The following is a 22,778-nucleotide window of genomic DNA, read 5'->3' as shown; positions in this document are numbered from 1 at the left end:
TGACCTGCATGACTTCAGGCTTGGAGCTGAATCACATGCGCAAGCTAAGCTATAATCTTCTAGCTAAAACATAAAAACGGAAGTTCCCTCCTGCTCCAGAAAAAAGGAAAAAAAAAAAAAAAAAAAAAAAGCAAAGTCCTGCTTGCTCTCATGCCTTACCTTACTTGCCTGCTCCGTGTCTCTGTCTCATCTGATTTCTCGACTTTAACACATTTACACTCAAACAGCCGTAGAAGTCTCTCAATGCCTTCCCCCCTCAAAAGAGCGTGAGGAGGGACGAGGGTGCCAGATGCACCAGGAGCCTGAGCGCCACGCGGGCCTTGTAGCCCTGCGTCCGTGCTGTGTTTTCACCCAGCCGCAGTTACGTTACACACGAGCGGCTCAGCTGCCGGCTCAGCAGGGGCAGCTCGGCCGCCTCCCCGGTGAGCGGGAGCGGGGCTGAGCAGAGCCCGTGGCTGCCGGGGCCGCCGGCGAGCGCCGTGGCAGAGCTCTAAAGAGCTCTACAGCGCCGCCGGCTGCTGCAGCCCGGGCCGTTTTCCAGCCTCGTTTCCCGTCCCTCCCGTCAGACACCGGCGCGGCCGCCTCAGGGCCTGTGCCGGCCCCAGCGGGCGCTGCCCGGTGCCACAAGATGGCGCCCTGCAGCGCCGCGCGCAGGGTGGTGCCCGCGCCGGCCCAAAGCGCCCTGGAGCGGCGGGAGGGCGCCCGGCGCGCGGGGAGGGCTCGCGGGTGGCTCTGGGACCCGCGCCGTGTGCGGCAGGTTGAGCTGAGCCCGGGCTGGCCCCGAACTGCGGGGTTTTGCTGACCGTGCGGCAGGGCCAGTGTGTCAGCGCGAAGCCTGACCCAGCGCCGGCTGAGGGGCCTGGCTGCCCGGGATGTAACCGATACTTGTGGAATTACGTGGAAGGGGCAGGGTAGGGCTCAGCCAGGCTCCAGTGCGGCAGGGTTTGTGTCCCTCTGCCACACAGCAGGATGGGGCTGTGCGAGGCAAAGAAACGTGTTCAGGGTCACCACCTGCCCTGCAGGCGCTGCCGCCATCGGCCACCCACATCCACACTTTTAGGTTTAGATAGAGCTAGAGAAGGAGGGAGGGAAGGAAGAGACGAAGGAAGGGAAGGGAACAGGAGGAAGGGAAGCAAGGAAGAGGGGAAGGAGGAAAGAAGGGCGGGAGGAAGGAAGGGAGGGCTGGTGGGAGGAAGAAAAGAAGGAAAAGGAAGGAAGGGCAGGAGGGATGAAAGGAAGGGAAGGACAGATGTAGGCTGTGCCCAAAATGTCCCCGGGCTGCCCCGTGCACGCGGGGCCAGGAGCCCGGCGGCGACATGGCCGATGGCAAATCCATTGCGTAGCCAGATCCCCCCCGCCCCAGCAAGCTGGGGCACTTACTGACCTGATGCTGCCCCCCCCCCCCCGCCCCCCCCCCGACCTCTCCCAGCACCACCCGTGTTTTGGCTGCAACACCCAAGGCAGCTGCAGCACGAGAGGCTGCCAAAGGGCACCGGGCCCCGGCCTCATGGTGCCTCCTAACCGGGATGGACCCGGCCCCAGCGTGTGGGGAGCCGCATGGGTGCTACACACACCCACTCCCCCAGGATTTCTAACAGGTGTATATCTGTGTGCGCTGTATACAGGTATCTGCCCATTTGTTTATACCTACATGCATACATATATACATAACATATAAAATATGAGTATCTGCATAGATGTATATCACATATATGCGCCTATGCACACATATATATGCACATGTATGCACATGTGTGTGTGTGTGTGCACGCACATATATATTTATTATATATAAAACAAAGGCGGAAGAATTGGTCTTAGGAAAAAACAACAACAAAAAAAATATTTAGCTCAGCTGAGTCTCTAACAGTGTGGGTCCGTCCCCGTCCCCCCCCCCAACCTTAATGCCTTACAGAGCTCTCAATACTAAAGCATTGCAATCTGATGTTGCAGGCTATAAAGAAGATGTTGGCAGACACTGGCTAGGGCGCTAGTAAATGTGGCGAGGCTGACCTGCCTCCTTTTGCCTGAATCCTCCCTTCTTGACACGCTTTGTCCTTGTGGAAAAGCTACGTCTCCCCACCCCGCCAGGGTGCAGCCAGGAAATCAGCCTTTCGCTTTGGGGATGGAGGTTGCTGCTCAGGAGCTACTTTTGTGCATTGGTTCATTTGCACATTCTGGTTTGGGGAGATGCTGAACTGCAAGGTTGCAGGCCTCACGGTGGCACTTCTTGCATCTGTATGGGCTGACGTGTACCCAAAGAGGGACTACAAACGTGACTGAGTGCAGCACGACCAAATAATGTGCCTCAGCTTCAGCTCACCTGTCCTACAGGCTCAGAAGCTCTTTGTTGTTGTTGTTCTGTTTTTTCTTCGTTGGTTTGCAGTGTAATGTTCCTACTTTCTTCGCAGGGTCCTGTGTTTGCTGGTTTCACAGTTAGTCCTGCTTAACGCTGCGTCCCAGCGGTGCTCAGCTCACCCACAAGAGAGGCCTTGGGCCAGACCGCTGAGGTTGGGCTCACCGTGGCCCCCCCCATGGGAACAACACCGGCCACTGCCAGTAAAACCGCGCGGTTTCAGAGCCAGCTGCTTGTCAGGGAGCTGTTGACCCTTTGCAGGCACGTGGCTGCCTCTGCAAGTGCTCTGCTCATGGAGCTTGCAGCTTCGATGAGCTACTAAACTCCCTTGAGAAGCAGCGGAAGAAAATCTGAGTGATAAACTCAAGCTGCAAAGGCTGCAGTTGACACAGCTGTACCAGTTCTGTAAAAAAACTCCTACAGGGGGACACCATTAAAGAGCATTTCACATGGAGGGCCCCTAACCCCTGTTAGGGTCATTGGCAAGAGCAATGCCGACCCAGCCGGGGTGCTGCCACTGCCGGGTCCGTGACGCGTCGTGACCCCCCTGGCCATGGTGGAGCCCCCTGTGCAGCCCTGGTCCCGCTCCCTGAGGATGTCGCCGTCGCCGCTGAATCCTTGTCTTTTAGCGGCCTAGGGCCTCTGCTGACACCTCTCACAAGTGGCTCGTTGCAGTGGTCTTGCCCCTACCTAAGCCCTTGGGCGCAGGTAACCGCGCATCTCAAACCAACGCCTCTGACCTGCACTCACTGACATTACAAAAGTATCTCCAGGCTCCCACCGCACAGCACGAGCGCGCAGAGCAGTAGCTGAAAAGTCTCTTACAACTGTCTCCTGTAGTCTTCAACCTGATTTCATAAGCATGATCTGCTAAAAGCTGAGCAATGGTTCAGACCAGGGCCAGATCACAGCTGAGAGAGCAGCCGTCTGCTGTGAGTCGCATGGCTCCGTGAATGGGCTTTCCCACGCCTCAGTTTATTGCAGTTTGTAGCAACAGATGTGGGTTAAACCCTCCCAAAATTCGCACCCATTTGAAGGGGGTCAGACATCACGGAAAGGAGCCTAAAGCTGATCAAAAATACAGTAGAAAAGCAAAGCCGGGCTGTAATAAACTAGACTTTGCCTGTTGGCCCCCCATTTGTCCGCCCAAACCCACGTCTGCTGGGAGCTGGAGCATGTGCTGGGCGGCAGGTGGTTACCTACCACTTCTGAAACTCCTCCAGGGATCCTCCCCTCCCCAATGGCCTCTGCAATGCTCTGTAATGATGTAATGCACTTTCGGGGGGAAATACACTGCTAGGGTGTTGGCTACACACTCGCCACTGGCTTTGCTGCCTGTTGCCCACGCTATCAGGAAAGCTACATCTCCTAAAAGGCTTCCAGTGGCATTTAAGCTTCCAGGCAGGCACTTTCTCTCTGCAAGGTAACTTTGATTGTCAAATCTAACTGGAACAAGACGGCTTTAAGACCAGGAAAAATGAATAAGGAAATCAGTGGCACCAATTATCTACCAAATGAAGATAAGCCCCTCTGTTTCATTAGCTCTATTTAATTATGCTTGGATTTAGAGCCTAAATATAGTTCATAAGAATTCACAAGGACAAGTGTTTGCTCCCACTGTTGTAATCCTCTCCTTATCCAATGCTTCTCTTCTAAGGTCAACAGCTTTAAGGACCTATCTGCTAGAATCATAAATAAATACATAAATAAGATGCTGACACTGCCCCCCCGCCTACATGTGAAAAGCAGCGATGAGGCTGGAGCTTGTGTGTGATACTTGCATTGCGATGAGCGGCCCAAGAAATCTGCGCTGGGTCCACAAGGACACGTGGGGAGCAGCCCCTGTGCCCCTTGCAGGGCACAGACAGAATATCTGCAATACACGTGTGCGTGTCTGCACGCGTGTGAGTACATGCACACATATATAGAGACAGATAGCCTAAATACAAAGCTCCAAGAGACAGTGAGCTTTGCCTCAGGAATTTGAGTCACATCTCCCCAGTCTCAGTCCAGCACTTGATCAAATCCATCCTTCTTTGGGATTAACTTTAACCTCTTTACCAGTTTACCCCTACAAACTTGGCAAGAAGTATTTTTTCTAACTATTATTTGCTGCTGTCTGGTTACTAGCAGATTGCTTCAGGATTTCTAAAAGGCCTGAATTGTCCACCAAGGGGCCTCAGCTGAGGAGCTGAGGACACTCAGGCCTTCAGACTTTGGAGAAGAAGAGGCAGCTCCCCGCTCTCCTTGGTGAGATCACTCTTGGCCCAGGTGCGTTGCACCCGCTCAAGGCACTGGAGAAGTAACTGCCCCTTGAGGAGGAGGGATGGAAGAGAAGCGAGGCAGGGCAGCGAGGAGCGGAGAAGCTAAAGCTCTTTTCCCCCTTCATGCCTGCTGCTTGAAGCTTCCCAGCTCCAGGGAGCCCCAGGCTCCCCAGGCTAAGCATTCCCGGCAAACACGCCAGCTCTAGTGTGGCATCAGCCCTTGCTAGCTCTTCATCAGCCAGTACTTTCACATGAGCCACCAGTACTATTAATCAGTGTCACCACACATGGCAATTATTGATTGAGAATTTTACTTCAGCCCTCAAAACTGCAAGTTTCTTGCACTTAGGGAAACATTTTTCGTCTGCAAAATGCTGCTGGGCTGCGGGGCTGGGAGCTGCGGGGTGCAGGAGCGAGAGCTGCAGCACGGAGGAGCTCGCGGAGCCGCCCGGCCCTGTGGAGCGGCGCCCAGAGCCGGTGCCAGCCCCGGCCGGCTGCAAGGAGGCAACGCGGGCACCGACCAGCACCACCGTGTCCTGCATGAGAACGCGCCCTTGGCGCGAGGGGCAGAAACGGAGCTGCTTTAACACATTGCGCCTGAAATTCCCCCTGCAGTTTCAGCTGGATGCAACATCGCTGGATCACGGCTGGAATGGGAAGTTATTTGTGCAACGGCAAGTGGAAGGGGCCAAAGGGGATGATGCTGCCCAGGTGTCCGCGCACCAAAGACGTGCGCGAGCACCGGCCGCGGGGCTGCACACAGAGGAGTCGCCTTCTCGCACAGCCAGGCCCGTCCCGGGGCCCCAGGACCTGCCTGGGAGGCACCGGGCGCCTGCGCCGGCCAGGAGCTGGACACGGAGCCGGCCGGGAGCTGGACGCGGAGCCGGCCGGGAGCTGGACGCCGAGCCGGCCTCGCTGCGGCTCGGCCAGCCCCGGAGCACGGGGCTCCCACCTCCGTCGTGCAGCTCTGAGGGAGCGTTTGGCCTTCGAACGCACAGCGGTGCAGAGTGGTGTTTGTAACGAGTGAGATGGAACTACCGCCGTACAGGCACAGAGCAAGGGAATTAACTTATGTGAAGCATCCGCATATTTTTTTGCATTATGTATGCTAGAGACTCAGCTCTGGTATCCGGCATCTAATCTTCATAAGAAGCTAAGGCTCAACAAAAAATTAGGGAGACAGAAACTATTGAGTTTTGAGTAAATAATTAAGTGTAAAGTTCTTCTAAATGTCTTTTTACCAAACTCTGTAACTCAGTACTGCTCTGAACACCGAGCAAAAGTTTGCCTTCAGTGTGAAGCTTTAACTCTTATTAAACCAGAGGATTATAAAAGCTAAGATTTTCCTCATGTTTTCTTATACAATTTTCCTCCTTGCTTCACATAAGCTGTACAAGTTTCCTGTAGTGTCTGCTGAATCAGTAGGTAGGCAGCACAGCTGGGTACTGATCCCCCAAGGCAACTTCCCGGAGCACCCCCAGAGAGGGTGCAGTGGGAGCTGCAGCCTCTGCTGCGGAGGACGAGGACACTGCGCTCCAGCAGCCCCGAGGTCCTGCCTGGCCACACAATCCTCTGCTTCCATCTCCCCTCCATGTCACCCCCTCGCTGATCCCGAGAGCGGGAAGCACGGCCAGGAGGCTGGGAACGGCTCAGGTGCCGCGGCTGAGCTTGCTCTGCGCCCGTCCGTGTGAACCGCAGCGCAGGACGGTGCCGTTGGCTGCAGTAGCCGTTCACCTGGCCCCCTCGCAGCGCACGGCGCAGAGCCACACGGTGCCCTGCAGCCTCCCCTCGCTGCCTGCTCCTTGCTTTTCTCCAGCTTCAAGCAAGAACTGCTCATACTGACTTCTCTCTGTGATCTCTGTGCCCACTCCGTGGTGCTCCCTAGTACAGAACTCACAAAATCCCTGGCAACCCGAGTAACCATTTGCAAAACCCAAAGGGGAGAAGAATGTTATGACCTGACTTGCTGTATAAAAACCAGAAGCCTTCAAGTTGCTGCCTAGTGCTAACAGAGCACATCAAAGCACCCCAAAATAGAAAAGCCGTAACAACATAATTGACCCAAATTCCTCACAGTGGTCCCACATAAAGAGATAAAACCCTGTCTTTACAGCTAGCACCATTAGGATCACTCAGGTTTTGTCTAACGTGCTGCCTATAGAAGAAGGCTCTAGGAATCGCATGACTATAAGCAGAAAAAGATGTGCTTCATGAAACGGGAATTTTAATAGATAGTAAAAGAAGGGGAATAAGGGGAGGGGAATAATTCTTCTGTTTAACCTGGCAGGACTTTGTTAACTGGGAGATGGTGCAGTGATGTTTACGGCATGCCAATGCCTTAGATCGGGGTGTGGTTAGGCTCGCTAATAAAACTGTTCTGACATCCAACAGCTCTAAGATGACAACTTTGAGATGAGTCTCATATCCTCCTGTCACTGGATACACAACGTGACGATTTAACACTGCTGCGATGTCAGTGTGTGTGAGCCAACACTTACCCAATGGCAGAAGATGCTCTGAGCTCGCTGTGGCCAAGCGCCCGTGTGCAGTTTAGCCCGTGGGTACAAAGTCACCTAGCTGGTTTTGGTGAAAGGGGAGGCCCATCAGCCTCGCACCAGGGCTGAAAGCTCCACGCTTGCTAGCTAGGAAGAGCCACTCATGCAGTTGCTTCTTGCGGAGCCCGTTTGGGTCAGGACAGAGGCCTCCCCCTGCGCAGGTGTGGGCTGCCCAAGAGGACGAACGCGTGGGTGAATGAGAACGAAGGTGGCGGCCCCGGCTCCCCCTGCCAGCCCCAGGGACCCCTCTGCCCAGCAGGCCCAGGCTCTGCTCACGCTCAGCCCAAGGCAGAGGCAGTAGATTTGGCAGCATGGGGAACATGTGTTGGCTGTCTACACTGTTTCTCCAACTCCTTTAAGCCCTCTCTAGTCCCACTGATTTTAGCAGCTAACTGCTATTCTACCAGTGACAGCAAACACAGATTAACTGATCTTCTCACACATGTGCAGAGCAGTGCAGTTCTCAGTGCTGGGCCCTACCTGCTCTCCTTGCTGCTCACCCTCTTCCAGATTTCCTTCCATGCCAAATGGCTTGGAAGCCACTTGGAAGTCAAGCCATTTCCTAGCAGGTTTAGACACCAGAGAGCATCTCTGCTGCCTTTGCCCTATGCCCATGCCCCTGAGAGCTCTTTTCTGGAAACACTACTGAGATCTGAATAGAGAAGAATCCTGGTGCAAAAGGAGTCCTGCGTACTCAAATAGCATTTCTCCAGGCCTTGCATGCCTCTTCCCTCCACTGTGTTGATTTATTGGGTGGGGGAGAGGCGGGGAGGGAGAGGGGAAATAGTGGAAAAAATGTCTTTGCTATCCATTCAGTTTTTAATCATTGCACATTTCAGCCAAGGTATCATTGATACATTATGGCATCTACGTCCATACAGCTCAGCAATGCATGTGGTGGAGCACTCCTGGATGCAGCCCTGTACCAGCTGCCCTGTAAGCCACCAGGCTGGTGCCTGGGAGCTGGCAGGGGCTACTGGAGCCCTTGACGTGCCCGAGCCCCTGCGCGCTGGGGTCTGGCACTGCCCACACGCCTGTTGGGGTGCCGGCGCTCGCCGATCTCCCCGCAGTTAGGAGCGCTGCTAAGGGCTTCCAGCGCTGGGGAAGGAGCAATCACGTAACCGCTCCGACTACCAGTCCGGAAAATGGCAGGAAGCCCCAAGCCCAGGCCACGTGCAAAGCTCATCAAAGCCCAATGCAAAGCTCATCAAAGCCCAATGCAGGGGGCTTCCCATGACTAACAGCCAACACGAGGGTGATGTCCAGGGGCTCTTACATGTTTTACACAGGCCTGCCGAGGCACAGTGAGCCTTGGGTCCTGGGGGATCCTGATCCTGGGAAAGGCTCATTTCTCAGGCTGCGGAAGCGCTGCTGGATACCTCAGCACCGCTTCAGCACCAGGATGAGTGTGCCCTACTTTTCCAAGGACCTGCTCGAGGATCCTGGTAGCGGATCCTCGGAGGAATCAGCAAACGCAGAGCTGATCTCTGCCATGCTTTGAAAACCACAAGGCCTCGTGCAGATACTCACAAATTTGAGCAAGTGAACGCTGAAATTTAAACCTCACATAACTTCCTAATGATACCCAATTAGCTCTAGAGACGCTAGATGCAAAATGGGGTTTCATGGAATTATGTTCCTCCTCAGTTTTCCCGGTTCAGGAAGCCTCGTGCAGCAAAGGGCTCACAGGATGGCTCCTTGTATTACTTGCAAGGAGAGCCTAACAGCGAAAATCAACTTGTTCAGCAGCAAGAGTTTCCCTGACACTCTTTTAGGAGCTGGATGTCTGAAACAAATAACCAAGAACTTCGCTTGTTCATCAGCTAATAATCCTAACTCAAAAGGACACTCCAGAAATCTTCAGAAAGTTAAACTGAAACATGGAGTGCGAGCAGAAAACAAAGTTCATGACCCCACAGACACCAGGTCATTTAACTCCACAGAAAAGCAGAATGAGATGATTTACTCACACAGATCGATTTGTGCAGACAGAAAAACTGCACCTCCAGAAGTTACTTAGAGGACTCCAGATATTAAAATTGGTAAGTTTTAAACCACTCTTTGGTAAGCAAGACTGACCTCAAAATCAACATTTGATTACAACTTTTATGATTACCCCACAAAAAAAAAAGTTTCATTTGGGGCTATTTCTGATGCTTAGCCGTAACTAGTGACACAAAACAACTTTTCTCATAAATGGAGTAGCTCTGGGCTGGCAAAATCTAGCTGGAAATGCAGCTTTACAGCACATCTTCCTCTTGGTGCACTACGGCCACTTCGCCGAGTGCTGGGCAAACAGCAGGCCATGAATTTGTTAAAGGCTGAACACAGTTATGGAGTAATTCTGTTTTCAGATCTTCCGAGGTCATTTAGAGGCACATATTATATGATATTGCATGTTACAAGATAACAGGTTTTGTTTTAACCCCCCCTCTCTCCTCCCTTTTTGCCTACATTATCTGAACTTTGCTTTGTTAAGCTGCAGGAGATGATTTACCTGGTGCTTCTAGCACACTTTCAGTTAACTGCTTTTGGCATGAAGTTCTGCTGGATCAAGCACCACGCAACAAAACCGAGACAGAAAGCTGCCCCGCTGCTGCTGCACGAGCAGCATGGCAGGGCAGGCTGGGCTCCTCCCGCCGTGCTCCGCTCACCGCAGCCGCAGGGACACCAAACCCCCATGTTCCGTGGGATGGCCGGCGGCCCCGCCATTACGCACATCCTACCTCTCCGAGGAAGCAGCTGGTCCGTGCCGGGCCGGCAGCCGCCCGGGCTCTGTGGCGATGGCGCCTCGGCGCAGCGGGGACTGCAGCCCCGTGGGGCCCCATCGCGCTCCTCCTGCCCCATCCATGTGCACCTCACGGCCCAGCAGGCCTTGGCAAGGGCAGCGCAAGGGCACAGACAGATGGACAAGTTGTGGGGAAGGGGGTGGACATGAAACAGGCAGCCGACACACCTGCCCTCGCACTGCCGAGGCCCTGAGGTAACGAGGTAACGAGGCCCACCTGCCTCAGCACACAGTGCCGCTTCTCCTCAGGCAGGCTCCGACCTGCCAGGACTTGCACACTCAGCGAGCAACAGCCGAACCCTCGAGAAGGCCCAGACAACAGGGCACCTTGCTCTTTCCAGGTGTTGTCTTCCCCGCCGCCTCGCTAGGCAGCCGCCCACGCAGCCCTGCGCCAGCCGGGCCTGTGCCCATGTGGCCATGCCAGCCTCTCCTCTCCTCCCCTCTCGCAGCCCTTCGCCATGGGCGCCTCGCCGCCTTTGCGGAGTGTGCAAGGTGAACAGTGCTGCGCTCCAGAATCCCAGCAACGCCAGGAGCAAGCTCGAAAAACAACATAAACCCCAGAATGAAAAGGGGCTGGTTTTTAGAAATGCACTGAACAAGAAACACGTTGTTAGCTGTGGCTTAAAACCCGTAGTACTACAAATGCACTGTGTGAACACACTGAGGTGTGTAAAAGCACTAAAAACCTGTAGCACGGTTAAACATGCACAACTCTTAGTCACTTTTGTTACATGCATAGGTTTTAAAATAACACTGCAACACTTTACCATCCTCTAGCTAATGCAGAAATTTTACTAAAGTTAGCCTTTGTTTCCAAGCTTTATTAAAAAAAACCTCTGATGCTTCTTTCCTTGCATCTACCTGCTGCTAAAGCAGAGGGCATTAGGAGCTTAGACAATTTCATGATGGATGATGCACGATGAAAATAGTAAAATGTGCAAGAAAGATTTGCAGACTGAAAAGTAGATGCACAAGCTACCTAGATTCGGATAAACAGCGTTGACCAGCTGCAGTAACCCAGGTTTCTCCACCCATCTATTATACTACCATTTTTAATGTACTACAGGCAAAAAACAGTTCAGATTAAGAAAAAAAAATGTATAGTTAAGACAATTCCGATTCTTTTCTGTGAACAAAATCTTATGAATTGACACATGGAAACTAAGGAAAAGTAATAACATCTAATGTGAATACTCAGCTACAGCACGTTCTCCTTGAACTTTGCACTTTAACAATGCAATATGGGACTTCTTGGTTTCGTTATTTCAGGTGGTGCAGTGAAAAGGATGCAGTCCCCATACCTAGGGTACATATAAGGCAGACAGAATTTTCATTTGTTTCAATAGTTCTTTCTAAAACTTTTTAATCATAGTCTCGCTATTCAACATTTTTATTCTATAAGCTGATTTTATTCTTTCTGAGAGCTCTGCTCACCACAGGTAGGTTTTATGGAACCATATCCTTTTACCCCTCAGGTTACTTACATTAATAACTTTATAATTGGTCCTTTGTTTGCAACTGAAGAGAGTTTGCTTTAAATAGCAACATGTAGCTTGGTGATATGACCAGGCTGGTTTCCCCTTTGTTTAAGGGCAAGAATGTAATTAAAACATTGAAATTTCAACTGTCATTGTTTATTACTGTTTTGGCTACATTCTCTACAATTTCAGCAGCATCTTAAAGAGACAGTTATGTTTCTTTATATACAATGAAAACAAAATGGCTTGCAACATCAGAAACAAGAGCAACAGTTTAACTGTACAATACTAAATGAAAACCTGTAGTAATACAGCCTCCTTTTTTCTGCAACATGGACAAAATTACATACAGGTATTCAGCATCATAAAAGGGACAGTAAAAAGAATAATGAGAGAGAGATACATCGTTCTGAAAAATAAGTTTCTACCATACAAGGCAATTAGAAAATGTTTCACATTTTAAAATATCTGTACAAGCCACAAGAAACATTTCCTTGTTGATAGGAACTTCCAGAAATAGAGAATAGCCATGAGCAACTTCTACAACTAGTTATCAATGCGCTCTACAGGTTGAGAGCGCAATAACTGACTTAAAGAACTGTACTGTATATTGCCAACACAGATCTGTTTTACATGCCTTGATTGTTAATGAATTACCTACTTTAATCTCTCTATAACGTACAGTTGACTTGCACCTTAAGGAGGTCATTTGATTCTTCTGCAAAAGTAAAAGCAACATCATTTAGCAGCAATTAAAAGCGCTTTGAGGGAGGCTTAAAAAAAATACAATATCCAATTAGAAAAGCCATACTTTAAACATTTGTACAGGAATAAGTTGCTGAAATTTAACTGAAAATATGACATCTGTACAACAATTTACAATAGAGCTAGAAGGGAATTTATCATTATTCCTGCATAGAACATTATACATGACCTGTTTGCATTTGGTTTCAAACCGCTGCTTGTTTTTACCAGAAGCCTGGAAAGTTTCACAAGTTTAACCACCACAGCAAATATATTATTTTTAGAAAACTGAGCCAATTTAAAATTTGCAATCTATTTGAGAAGTAAGTACCAGAAATTCTATATCACCCTTTGGATTTAAAATTGGTGAAAAAATGCTTCTTGGAGATACAAGCCTGAACAGCCACATAAAGTAGTATAATTTCATCTGAGAAATCTGATGAACAACTCTCGTTTCTTACTATGTTTTCAAAAGATCAACCACTGGAAAGATGGCAGTTTAGTTTGTATTACCAGGCACTGAATTTTTCCTGTGTTTTCAGATTTGCTGACTACCTTTCTTTTATAAATAATGAAAAACTACCCTTCATGTTAGAACTTTCCAGTATCAACCAAATGTACTTAAAGTATTAAAAAGATTATTTACAATGTTCCCCAGAAAAAAACTAAAAACCTCTTCTTCAGTTCTAAACACAGCATACCTGTTAGAGTGCAACAGGCAGTGTCATCCTTCAACGTTTAAAGGTTATCTCGAAGGGCACATTTATTCACAGTCCATGATCCATTCCATTCATACAAATGACACTATGTAGGAGGACTTCAGTCTGAAAACACAGTTATCAAACTTGTCCTGTGTAAAAACACTCAAATGCTTTCAAACTAAAGTCTGCATCTGAAAACTACACAAAGGTATCATGCCATTCCTCAGTCAGAGAAATTTCAGTATGAAATAATACTTGAAGTAGGTGGTGTAGGTGATGCTGCTAGCCCAGTCATGTGCAAGTTTCCTGAAGAATTTGATCTCCTCATATGAGGCAGAAGATAAGGATCATTAGCCAGCTGGTGGACATCAAATCTGTCCTCTTTTCGGTATGCTAAACAGCGTCTGATAAAGGCCTACAGGAAAAAGAAAAGTACAAAAGTTAAAACAGCTTTCCAAACTTCCTTGTTGTAAGCAGACCAAGTAAGTCTGCTTGCAAGCAAATAAACACTTCCTCCCAGGCAGAATTGTTTTTAAAGACTTTATTTTTGTAAAACTCAATTCAAAAGTGCTGCAATTTTTACTGGAGTCCGAAGAAAGATGCAACATGTGTTGTAGTAGAAAAAATCATGTTTAACAGCAAATCTATCATGGCCTGAAATGATCATATTGGAAATGAACACCCATGCACAGACAACAAAGTGGAAACTACATTTGCAAGCAGAAACATTAGCACCTCATGCAATCAGCTCTCCGCATGTATTATCTCTGATCAGCTTGGCAAGAACTAGAAGCAAATGTCAGAAGATTGAAAAAGGATAGAGGAGCTCCAAAGAGCCTATAAAAGCATTCAGTTGTGAAGATGAAGAGGAAACACAAGACATAGCAACAGAATTCCAGCATCTTAGTTGGCCTTTGAAAACAAGTGTTACCACACGTACCACAGAGGGAATTTTGACAAAGGTGGTTTCCACGTTCATTAGGCATTAAATAACTATCAGGCTATGTAATAAAAGCCTACCTGGAACGCCTTTCCTAGACCAACCCCATTTGTTTAAAAATATCTGATCAATTGAAAAAAAAAATCTCTATCTAACTTCAGGTCTGTTAAACTCAAGACACTGCTGTCACACAGTTAAGTCGATGAGATCTGTGCCCATCACTTTGTGCTACAAGCTCCTGCCAAGTCTCATGACCGGCAACATAGAACACTCAGTCTCCTGGGAGTCTGGACTCCAACATTTAATGATAGAAAATCCCTATTACTGCTGCAGAACTGATTAGCACATCATTACTTAATAATTTATAATTTAATTTTTTAAAATTACATATCTTTTCTTTGATAAAGCTGATGTCTATTCTATGCTCTAATTAAAAAATGGAAAAATCTGATACAAGTTCCAAAGGCCCTTCCTACAATTTACTTAAATTGCTTACATATACAGCATGGAGAAAATACAAAATAAAAATCTTGCACATCTGTTAATATATGACCCACATGTTCTTTGACATGCTGGATTTTAATTAAATAAATCCTTCAGAGCAAATGAGCTGCTAAGATTTTTTTTCTCAAGTTCCTGAGAATAACTATTTGTTTCTAAAAATCTTAGTAAAATACTTCATGCTTCTGTGACATTGTAGACACATTACTATAATGCAAAGCAGAATATTGCACAAAACAGGAAAAAAGTGAGAGGATCAAAGCACAGTTCCATTCTGAAAGCTAACTAGCAATGTCATTTCAGGTTCCATATTTATTTTATTTCCATGTTTTCCAAATAAGAATTTCAGCTTACAAGCAGTTTTTTTCCAAATGCCAAGTCTATAAATCTGAAAGACAATTTGGCTTCCATGTAGTCATCAGAAACAGTCTGAATTTACAAGCTAGCTTGCAATTGTTTTATACGGTGCTTCCTCCAATGAATAATTTCTCTCTCTCTCAGTTGACAATGTTAGAAAGAGTAGAGAATAATAAAGGTTTATTTTAGTCTTTCGAATAAACAGAATGAGAAATACATGGAGAACATAAAACTGCCGTTAAATAAGTTGCCAATTCTACATCAAAACCATGTTGAATTGTCTATTGTCTTCTGATACTTTCTGCATAAACACTGTTAATCACCAAGAAAAATGTGAAGTTAAAGGATAAGGACGTAAACTACAAAAATGAATGTTACCAGTTACAGGCCATGTATTTACCAACTGCATTTTAAGGACTCAATTTTTCCAAATTGGGATAAAAGATATAGGACATCATAATTCTTGAACCAGCTACCAAATTTTCGTAAACCCAACTGCAACTCATTCATTAAAGTTATGTCTATAAATGTAACTAAGCATACCACAAATTGCAGAAACGTATTTATGTATCAGAAAGACACCTATGTTCCCAGGAAGCTACAACTTCTAGAATTATGCTTCCTTTCCTTTTAACCTTCAGAAGCTGACTCTTTTCCTATTATGCAAGAGTTTCTGCAGCTTGTGTCCCCAAACTAAGTATTTTTACTTGTTGACATCAAAAGCAGCATTTTACTGTTTTGGCATTGCTTTCAACAAGGACTCCTCTTGCATCTTGCCATTAAAATCTATTTCAGCTATTGTGACAGTTTTACAAACAAGTAACGCATACGTAATATTTTCCTCCTTTTTCACACAATTGGAATAAATGTTATAGATGCTCATAGAAGCAGTCATTTTTGGAAACTACCTCAATCTATTCTTTGAACAGCTGGTCTGTACAGATGAGTTTTGATGCTACTGTTTAAAAATAGAATTTCAAATGCAGGAAACATTGCCATGCGCACCTTCCTGGTAGCTCAACCATTGTCAGTGTTGTTTCCTGAACCAGCGTCAGTATATTTTAATCTTGATTTTAAGAATATGCATTTTTAAATTTGCTTTGAATAACTGCACACAGTGTTATTGCACAACAAGATCTTTCAAAGAAGAGCAGTAACAGGCACATTTTCAAGGTATTCTGTAGTTAAACAGTTCTCTAGAGCAAAAAGCCTGGACAGAATAAATGCCCCTGTTTTCAGAAAGGCCTTGTTAATGTTTGCAGAAGTGTTTCATAAGAACATGCAGTGAGACAGCCTAGATAGGTCAGTTGAGATCTTCTTAGAAAAAGGAGAGCAGTATTTTTGAGAAGGCCTACTTCGAAGCCCCTTGCAAAGTTTGGAATATGCAGTGTTGTTTTCAAACACACGATTTTGAAATGTCCCAAAATAAATCCACTATAGAAATAAAAATATCCAAATATTACTCCTCCATTATGTTTTCTTAGAGATATTAAGTTACTATATAGTACAGCATCATTAAGTTAACAGCAATTTTATTGAGGAATATGTAAAAATAAATGATGCTCAATTTAATTGTTATTCAGGTATTGAATGAAAAGTTACCTTGGCTTCATTGCTTACAACAGGTTTAACAGGGAACTGAACTTCTGTGGCTTTTAATATGGTATTCTCCTGTAAGATATCTTGCTGTGACTGATTGTGGCCAAATGGCTGAAAAGGAAGAACACCATTAAAAAGACTTATCCCATTTCTGATTTCCAAAGTACAGACTTTGATGTATACTGCAGTAAGTTGTTTCAATGCTAATACAAGTTTCTAGCAATTCCTCAAAGACAATAGTTTTAGTCAAGAATTTCTATGTTGTTTGCAAAACAAATGCACATAATCAACAGCAAAAAAAATGTTATTTTCCACATAGATTCAGCTCTCTCTGACTATAGTTCAATGCCTACTGGAAAAGAGACATTTACACTACAGCTTTAAGATTTTCAAATGGAGTATTCCATACCTTTCTACCATAAAGACACTGGAAAAAGATGACTCCAACTGACCATACATCAACCTTATTAGAAATCTTTGGTGGTTCTTTGCCAACTACAAAGCACTCTGGAGGCAAATACCTGGAAAACAAAGCACCCATCAGCCTCTGCAAGTACTGGATATATCAAATCACTACAGTATGCTCAACATCAAATTATTCAAACACTTTATAAGCAGATTTCTGATTTTCTGACAGCTGTACAGTCACATTATGACTCCAATAGCCTGCACACCCATCAAAACTCATACTATAATTCTTTCAGTAGTGAGACACTCAAATAGACGATATATATCATACAAGGCCAAATACTAAAAACTCTTTACCAGAAGCACTAATTATCATTTTTTTTCAAGTACCAGGATCCTAGGTTAAATATTATCTTCTGTCTCTAACAGAAGAAGAAAAGATAAAAGCCACACAGGGTTTTTTACAGCAACACTTGGTTACCAATCAAGGATAATGCAGATAAAGCTCAAAAAACTTGCACCTTTTTTTTTTCCAATATGAATACTGACATTAACCAGGGTGTATAGACAGAGTATAGACAAAGGTGATGGCTATTTAATATTCCCATAAGCTGCATAGAAATCATAAAGTTGGGAGTGATTTTATTATAAATTATGAAAGAACTGATGAAATGGAAGAAAAAAAAAACCCAATCACTATCAATATGAGGGTAGTTTATTATCAGCTGTAATACCTAAAATTAAAAAAGTGATAAAGATTATCAGCAGCTACAGACTGGACAGTCTTTCATCAACAATATAAAAGGTTTTAGAAAAAAATATGAAGAAATACTTATAGAAATGGAAGTGCAAAATGAGCTAAGAACACAACATTGGCATGAATTTTGCACAGCAATCTCTTGTAGTCTTTCCAGAAGTGGTGGTGCACAATTATAATTACCATTTGCATAAAGATGAATATAAACTTATGCAAGGGCAAAGAAACGGTACTAAGATGGTCGGAAGAATGGAGAGCCTACCATTTAGAAAAATTACGAAGGGTATAAATACACAAGGGAGCAAGCACCAGGAAGGGAAACAACCTATTTCAGAGAACAGGCACAGGAACAAGCAAGTAAAAACTGGCCACTAACACACACAGTCTCTAAATTAGAAGATTAGGTTTCTAATGATCAGAGCAGTAAGGTTATAGAACAGATTTCAAATCAGATTACTGGGCACAAAACACTACCTAAATTTAATAAAAGTGTTGGTAAGTCTACAAAAGAGATTATATAACCTAAACACCCAGAAAAGCAGGTAAGCGGACTCAATGACTGAGGAAATCCTTTTCAGTACTATGTTCCTGGGAATCTGTGTGATTTGCCTTACATGGATTTATCCCACCTCAAACTCATTCAAAATATTTTCTTTCCTCAGGAGGATTTTAGTATTAGAGAAAGTGTTAATTAGAAACATAAAGCTTCACCACGAACCTAATAAGGTCAAAGATCGTCTTTTAGTTTACAGCACTGCTAGTGCATATGACATTTTAGATGAAAGGTTGAAATTTTTGATGTGCATTCCTAAAAACATATATTTAAATTCAGGTTTAAATACATAAAGCACTAATAAGGAGCGGGAGCCTAACACTTCTAAGTTTCAACAAGACTTCTAAAATGCTTCTACTTGAGTAATTGTCTTTCATGGCATGCACACATGGGTGTTTGTACAAGAGTATGTTTTCTTGCTTTCTTAAAAACTCTCCAAGGACATGGCAAATTTGTATTATGTGCAACTCTTGACTATAGGAAAATGTTGAAGAATACGTGGGAATCATACTGACTTGTCTGTTTGGAGTTAGGTGTGAGCTCCTGGCTTTGATCTTGCTAGATGCAGAACAAGAGATGGAGAAAAGAGCAAAGGATAACAAATAACAACCTGGTGAATACAGTGTTCTACTACTCTAGCCACCCAGACATAGGCTCAAACAGCGACTATGCCAAGAATAAGCTCCATTACTAAAAAAAAATAAATTGTAGAAATATCATTTGTATCAATATTGAAAAGCTTCTTGTCACTTTTTTTCTGCAGACAACTGTAAAATTTCAGGTTTGGGACAAGCATGCAAGTGCACGCAGAAAATAAGTCACAGCTGCTGAGCTGTCATTAACCTTTAGGATGGAGGAGTAAATACTCTTTCGTCCTAAGGACATTACCTTCTGGTAATCCCTGCTCTAGGATTTCCAAGGACTAAGCACCCACACTTAATCATCACAGCTCTGTCAAATGTCTTCAGCCACCTGCAGCCAAAGATTAAACACCTGCTTCTTCTGGAAGCTGTTTCTAAATATTGTGAAACACAGCATAACCATCATCTCCGCCATATATGTACAGTTATCTTGCTTCAGTTATGTGTTATGCTGTAACATTTGGCAATAGATCCAGAGTGTTGCATAAAAGTCTTCGTCATCCTTTTCAATATTTTCAATCTGAGCTTTCCTTCCAAAAATGATTTTACAAGAGCATTTTTGAAAACCAAAGACCCAGAGCTTAAGCAACAAATTCAAATCAGGCATTACCAATAAGTTCCTGCTCCCTGTGAAGTTAAGTCCATTCCATCAACACCGTAGCTATCGTCATCCATTATTTTGGACAGACCAAAATCAGTGATTTTTATTTCTCCACATGCTGTTCCATCAACGAGAAGTATATTACCTAACCAGAAGGAAGGGGGGAAAAAAAAAGTATTTTTTACCTCCAAAAAACAAAACAGAACACTTGAACTGTTCAAAAACAGCTTCAATCTTTCAATCTTCAGGAACATCTAATGAAGGTTCAGTGATGACTTTATACCACCTTTATCAGCTCAACTCTAGAGCAATTTGACTATGCCAAATTTTAGTGCAGTCTCAACCCGAGACTCCAGTCACAAACACTTCCTTCTGGAGCTGCTGGACAGTGAGGAAACACCAAATTACAGCTATATATAATCTCAGTGAAATTTCCTACCTTTCTGCCTAGAATGAGTCTTACACTACAGGCTCCAGTGCTTGCATGTGCCACAAAAGTGTGTCAAGAATTGGCTGATGATAAGGAATCTAACCCCATGTATTAAAGTTAAAAAATAATTTCTTGATACAAAAACATTTGATTGAGCTCCTTTAAAAAGGTATAATAAGACCATAAGAATACATTCTGTACAATTCTGAAACATGATAAAAATCTGTACAAACAAATACTGCACAGGAACAAGAAAGCAGCTAAGTACTTAGAGAGGCACCAAAACTTCCCTGCACATACTTCGAAGTATTAAAGTACATAAATACAAATATCATATATACAAGATGTTAAGGAAGGGTACAAATTTAAAACAGCATAAATAACTTATGACAATGCTTATTATTTTTATTACTCAAAACCTTGATCAAGATTTAAGGAGAACTGAATAAGGACAGTACTTAGTTTCCTGAGAAAAGCAGAACTGTTCCAGATAAAGAGCAGCACAAAAAGATAATCATCACAAAAAGATGCATTAGCTAGGAAAAAGATTTACTGTATAGAAAAGTTCTGAAAGGTTTGATTTGAAGTTGTTAAACTGGGATGCAGAGAGTGAGAGACCTATTTCGATCTTTTATCAGTAACAATAGAAAAGGGAAAATATTTACAAATCAGAAGTACACCATATTTAGGCAGGAATGAGACAATTATTAATGATCTTATCTGTTTACATTGTTAAGTATTAACATATTTATCTATGTGCCTCAGAAATTTCTCTTATATACTTAAATCAAAATAATTCAAAGTTGAAAAGTTACACGAGACATTTCAAAAGACAGACAAAATGTTTTGGCAATAAAACTAGAAAGAGAAGTATGCATTTTTTTTTTAGATGTTTCAAATAAACCTGACATACAGAAGATAATTCTGGTATTTTCAGGCATGAATTACAAATAAAATAAAGGAGAAAACATTATGCTGACATTTTAAATTGTAATATTTCTTGTTTACCTGGTTTAAGATCATAGTGTATAATAGGGGGCTTGATCTCATTGAGATACCGTAGTGCATTTACTATTTGCATTACAATGGACCTAGCTTCTTTCTCCGACATTAATTTATGTTGCTTGAGATAGAAATCCAAGTCATTGCCTTCACAGTATTCTAACACCGTGCAAAACCTAGGGCCGAATTCAGAAACACAACATCAAATAATGTATCAAACCGCACAAAGGCAGATAAAACCTAGTTTGCTACGGACAAGTTTAACACCAGCTGCCTGAAGATTGAACTACGTGAAATAAGTTTGTTAATAAAACACATGGCATAGCAATTAACTTATAGAAAATCTGACATCAGTCAGAGCACATGTATTTACCAAAAAGGAAACCACATACATGCTGCAGAGATATTGAGTAAAAGCAACAACAAAAAAAACATTTTAAGTTTCTTGATGAGAAAATACACTTGCTATCCCCTAGAGATGTGTCACCATTTCAAACAAAAAGGTGCAGCCCAGCAGCCATGGGATACAATTAGGCTAGAGGTGCAGCTGACAAAATTTAGCCTTGGAAATGCGTTTATGCCACAGCAGCCTTCTCAAGCTGCTGTACAGCAGGCCTTGCTCTGCCCAAAAACATTACAGCGACACTTGCCTGTTTTGCCCTCAGGATATCTCACAGGACTCGCTAGTCAGCTGTTGTAAGTAAGTGTTCTCAATCACTTTATGTAATGCCTGCAATATTATTCTGCAACTACAGTTTCTCTTATAGTTTCCTTAAGGAAACACTCAACCTTTTAGCTGAAGATAAGAGCATCTTTTTTATATGCAAGTATTCTTTAAGCTTTTTTTATTATTTTTTTAATTTAATTTACAACACTAAAATCATTAGTGAGTTCATCATTTTATGTACTTACGTATCTGTATCCAGGGAGAAGTAGTCATATAGTTTAACTATCCTAGGGTGATCCAGTTCTTTGTGTATTCTATACTCTCTACAGGCATGTCTAAAAGAAGATGAATATGTTAACTTTCTATAATCAATAAAATAGCATTCAATCTAACATATGAAGTGTAAAGTCATTAATATTTACTTGTGGTAGTTTTCTTTCTTTTCATCTCTCCAGCTTTTGTTAAGCTGATGAATCTTCACAGCAGCATATCTTTGCTCATAGAGATCAAAAGCCTAAAAACAAAAGTCCCCACAAATGGAAAGTTATAATCAAACATGATAAAAATAACACCTAACAGAAGGGAGAAAAAAAAGCACAAAATTCACAGCCTATCGACTATTAATATTTTTGTGGGGGGAAAAAAAAAAAATCTATAGAGGAATTCAAACACTCATTTTCTGTAAAACAACGCCTTGCAGACATGAACAGCAGGTTGATTAGAAATACATTATTTTCTGTTTTACAAATATCTTTCAGTTTTACTTTAAAAAGCCACTTCCAGTTTAACGAACCAGAGTGTTTCATTTGATAAGTTATTATCAGATGTTTTTTTCAACTCCCTCTACGCTTTTCCTATCCGGAATATTTTCCCTAATTTGGAAGAGCCCCCAAACATAAAATTCTGAAGTCATAAATTTGTTAATAGGGCAAGGTGCTTGAGGTCAAGTTACCTGAGGTCCTAAAAGCAAGTGCTCTTTTCTACAGCTGCAGATTCATGTCTCAGAAGAACGAATTTTTTTTAAGATAGTTTCCTACTGCTGCAACATCTACCCTACTGGTTTTCAATCTTCCTGAAATTCATACAAGTGATCATGAAGCCACAGCGTGGCTTCCTCCCTCTCAATAACATGACTTCTAGTTATACAGCTCTAAACCCTTGCAATGCTAAATCCATCCATGAGCACTTTATCAAGGAGTCTGCTCAACCAGTGTTTAAGGAGTATACTAACTTAAAAGTCATGTGTCTATTTAGCACCCCTCAAACCCCCAACTTATACACGAACATACATGGCTCTGAAACATTAAATTTAACAGACCCAACACACACTACCTTGTACACTTCACTGAAGCCCCCTCGGCCAAGTAAATGGAGCAACAAATACCGTTCATTCAACGTGGGGTGATCTTTAAACCTCAAAAGAAAAGACAATTTCA

The 22,778-nt window shown here is 44.0% G+C and overlaps 1 protein-coding gene across 2 annotated transcripts in view; it reads right to left on the bottom strand.

Moving 5' to 3' along the window:
• Positions 1–12,739: 12,739 nt before the first annotated feature.
• TLK1 (tousled like kinase 1) overlaps positions 12,740–22,778 on the bottom strand; it is a 64,609-nt gene continuing 54,570 nt past the window's right edge. For both annotated transcript variants that reach the window (XM_088519434.1, XM_088519432.1), the window contains exons 14-21: positions 22,675–22,756; positions 21,765–21,856; positions 21,588–21,677; positions 20,682–20,851; positions 19,253–19,388; positions 16,693–16,804; positions 16,287–16,394; positions 12,740–13,301 (exon numbers count right to left, since the gene is read on the bottom strand). In XM_088519434.1, coding sequence (XP_088375560.1) covers positions 13,125–13,301; positions 16,287–16,394; positions 16,693–16,804; positions 19,253–19,388; positions 20,682–20,851; positions 21,588–21,677; positions 21,765–21,856; positions 22,675–22,756 — 967 coding nt within the window. In that variant the 3' untranslated portion in view covers positions 12,740–13,124. The remainder of the gene's footprint in view (positions 13,302–16,286; positions 16,395–16,692; positions 16,805–19,252; positions 19,389–20,681; positions 20,852–21,587; positions 21,678–21,764; positions 21,857–22,674; positions 22,757–22,778) is intronic.

The sequence above is a fragment of the Tinamus guttatus genome, unplaced genomic scaffold (genome assembly GCF_059628265.1).
Source record: "Tinamus guttatus ecotype Peru unplaced genomic scaffold, ASM5962826v1 Tinamus_guttatus_pri_ptg000060l, whole genome shotgun sequence".
NCBI classification, from domain to species: Eukaryota; Metazoa; Chordata; class Aves; order Tinamiformes; family Tinamidae; genus Tinamus; species Tinamus guttatus.
Note: the sequence above shows the minus strand (reverse complement) of the source record. Positions and strands in the feature narration are given on the sequence as shown.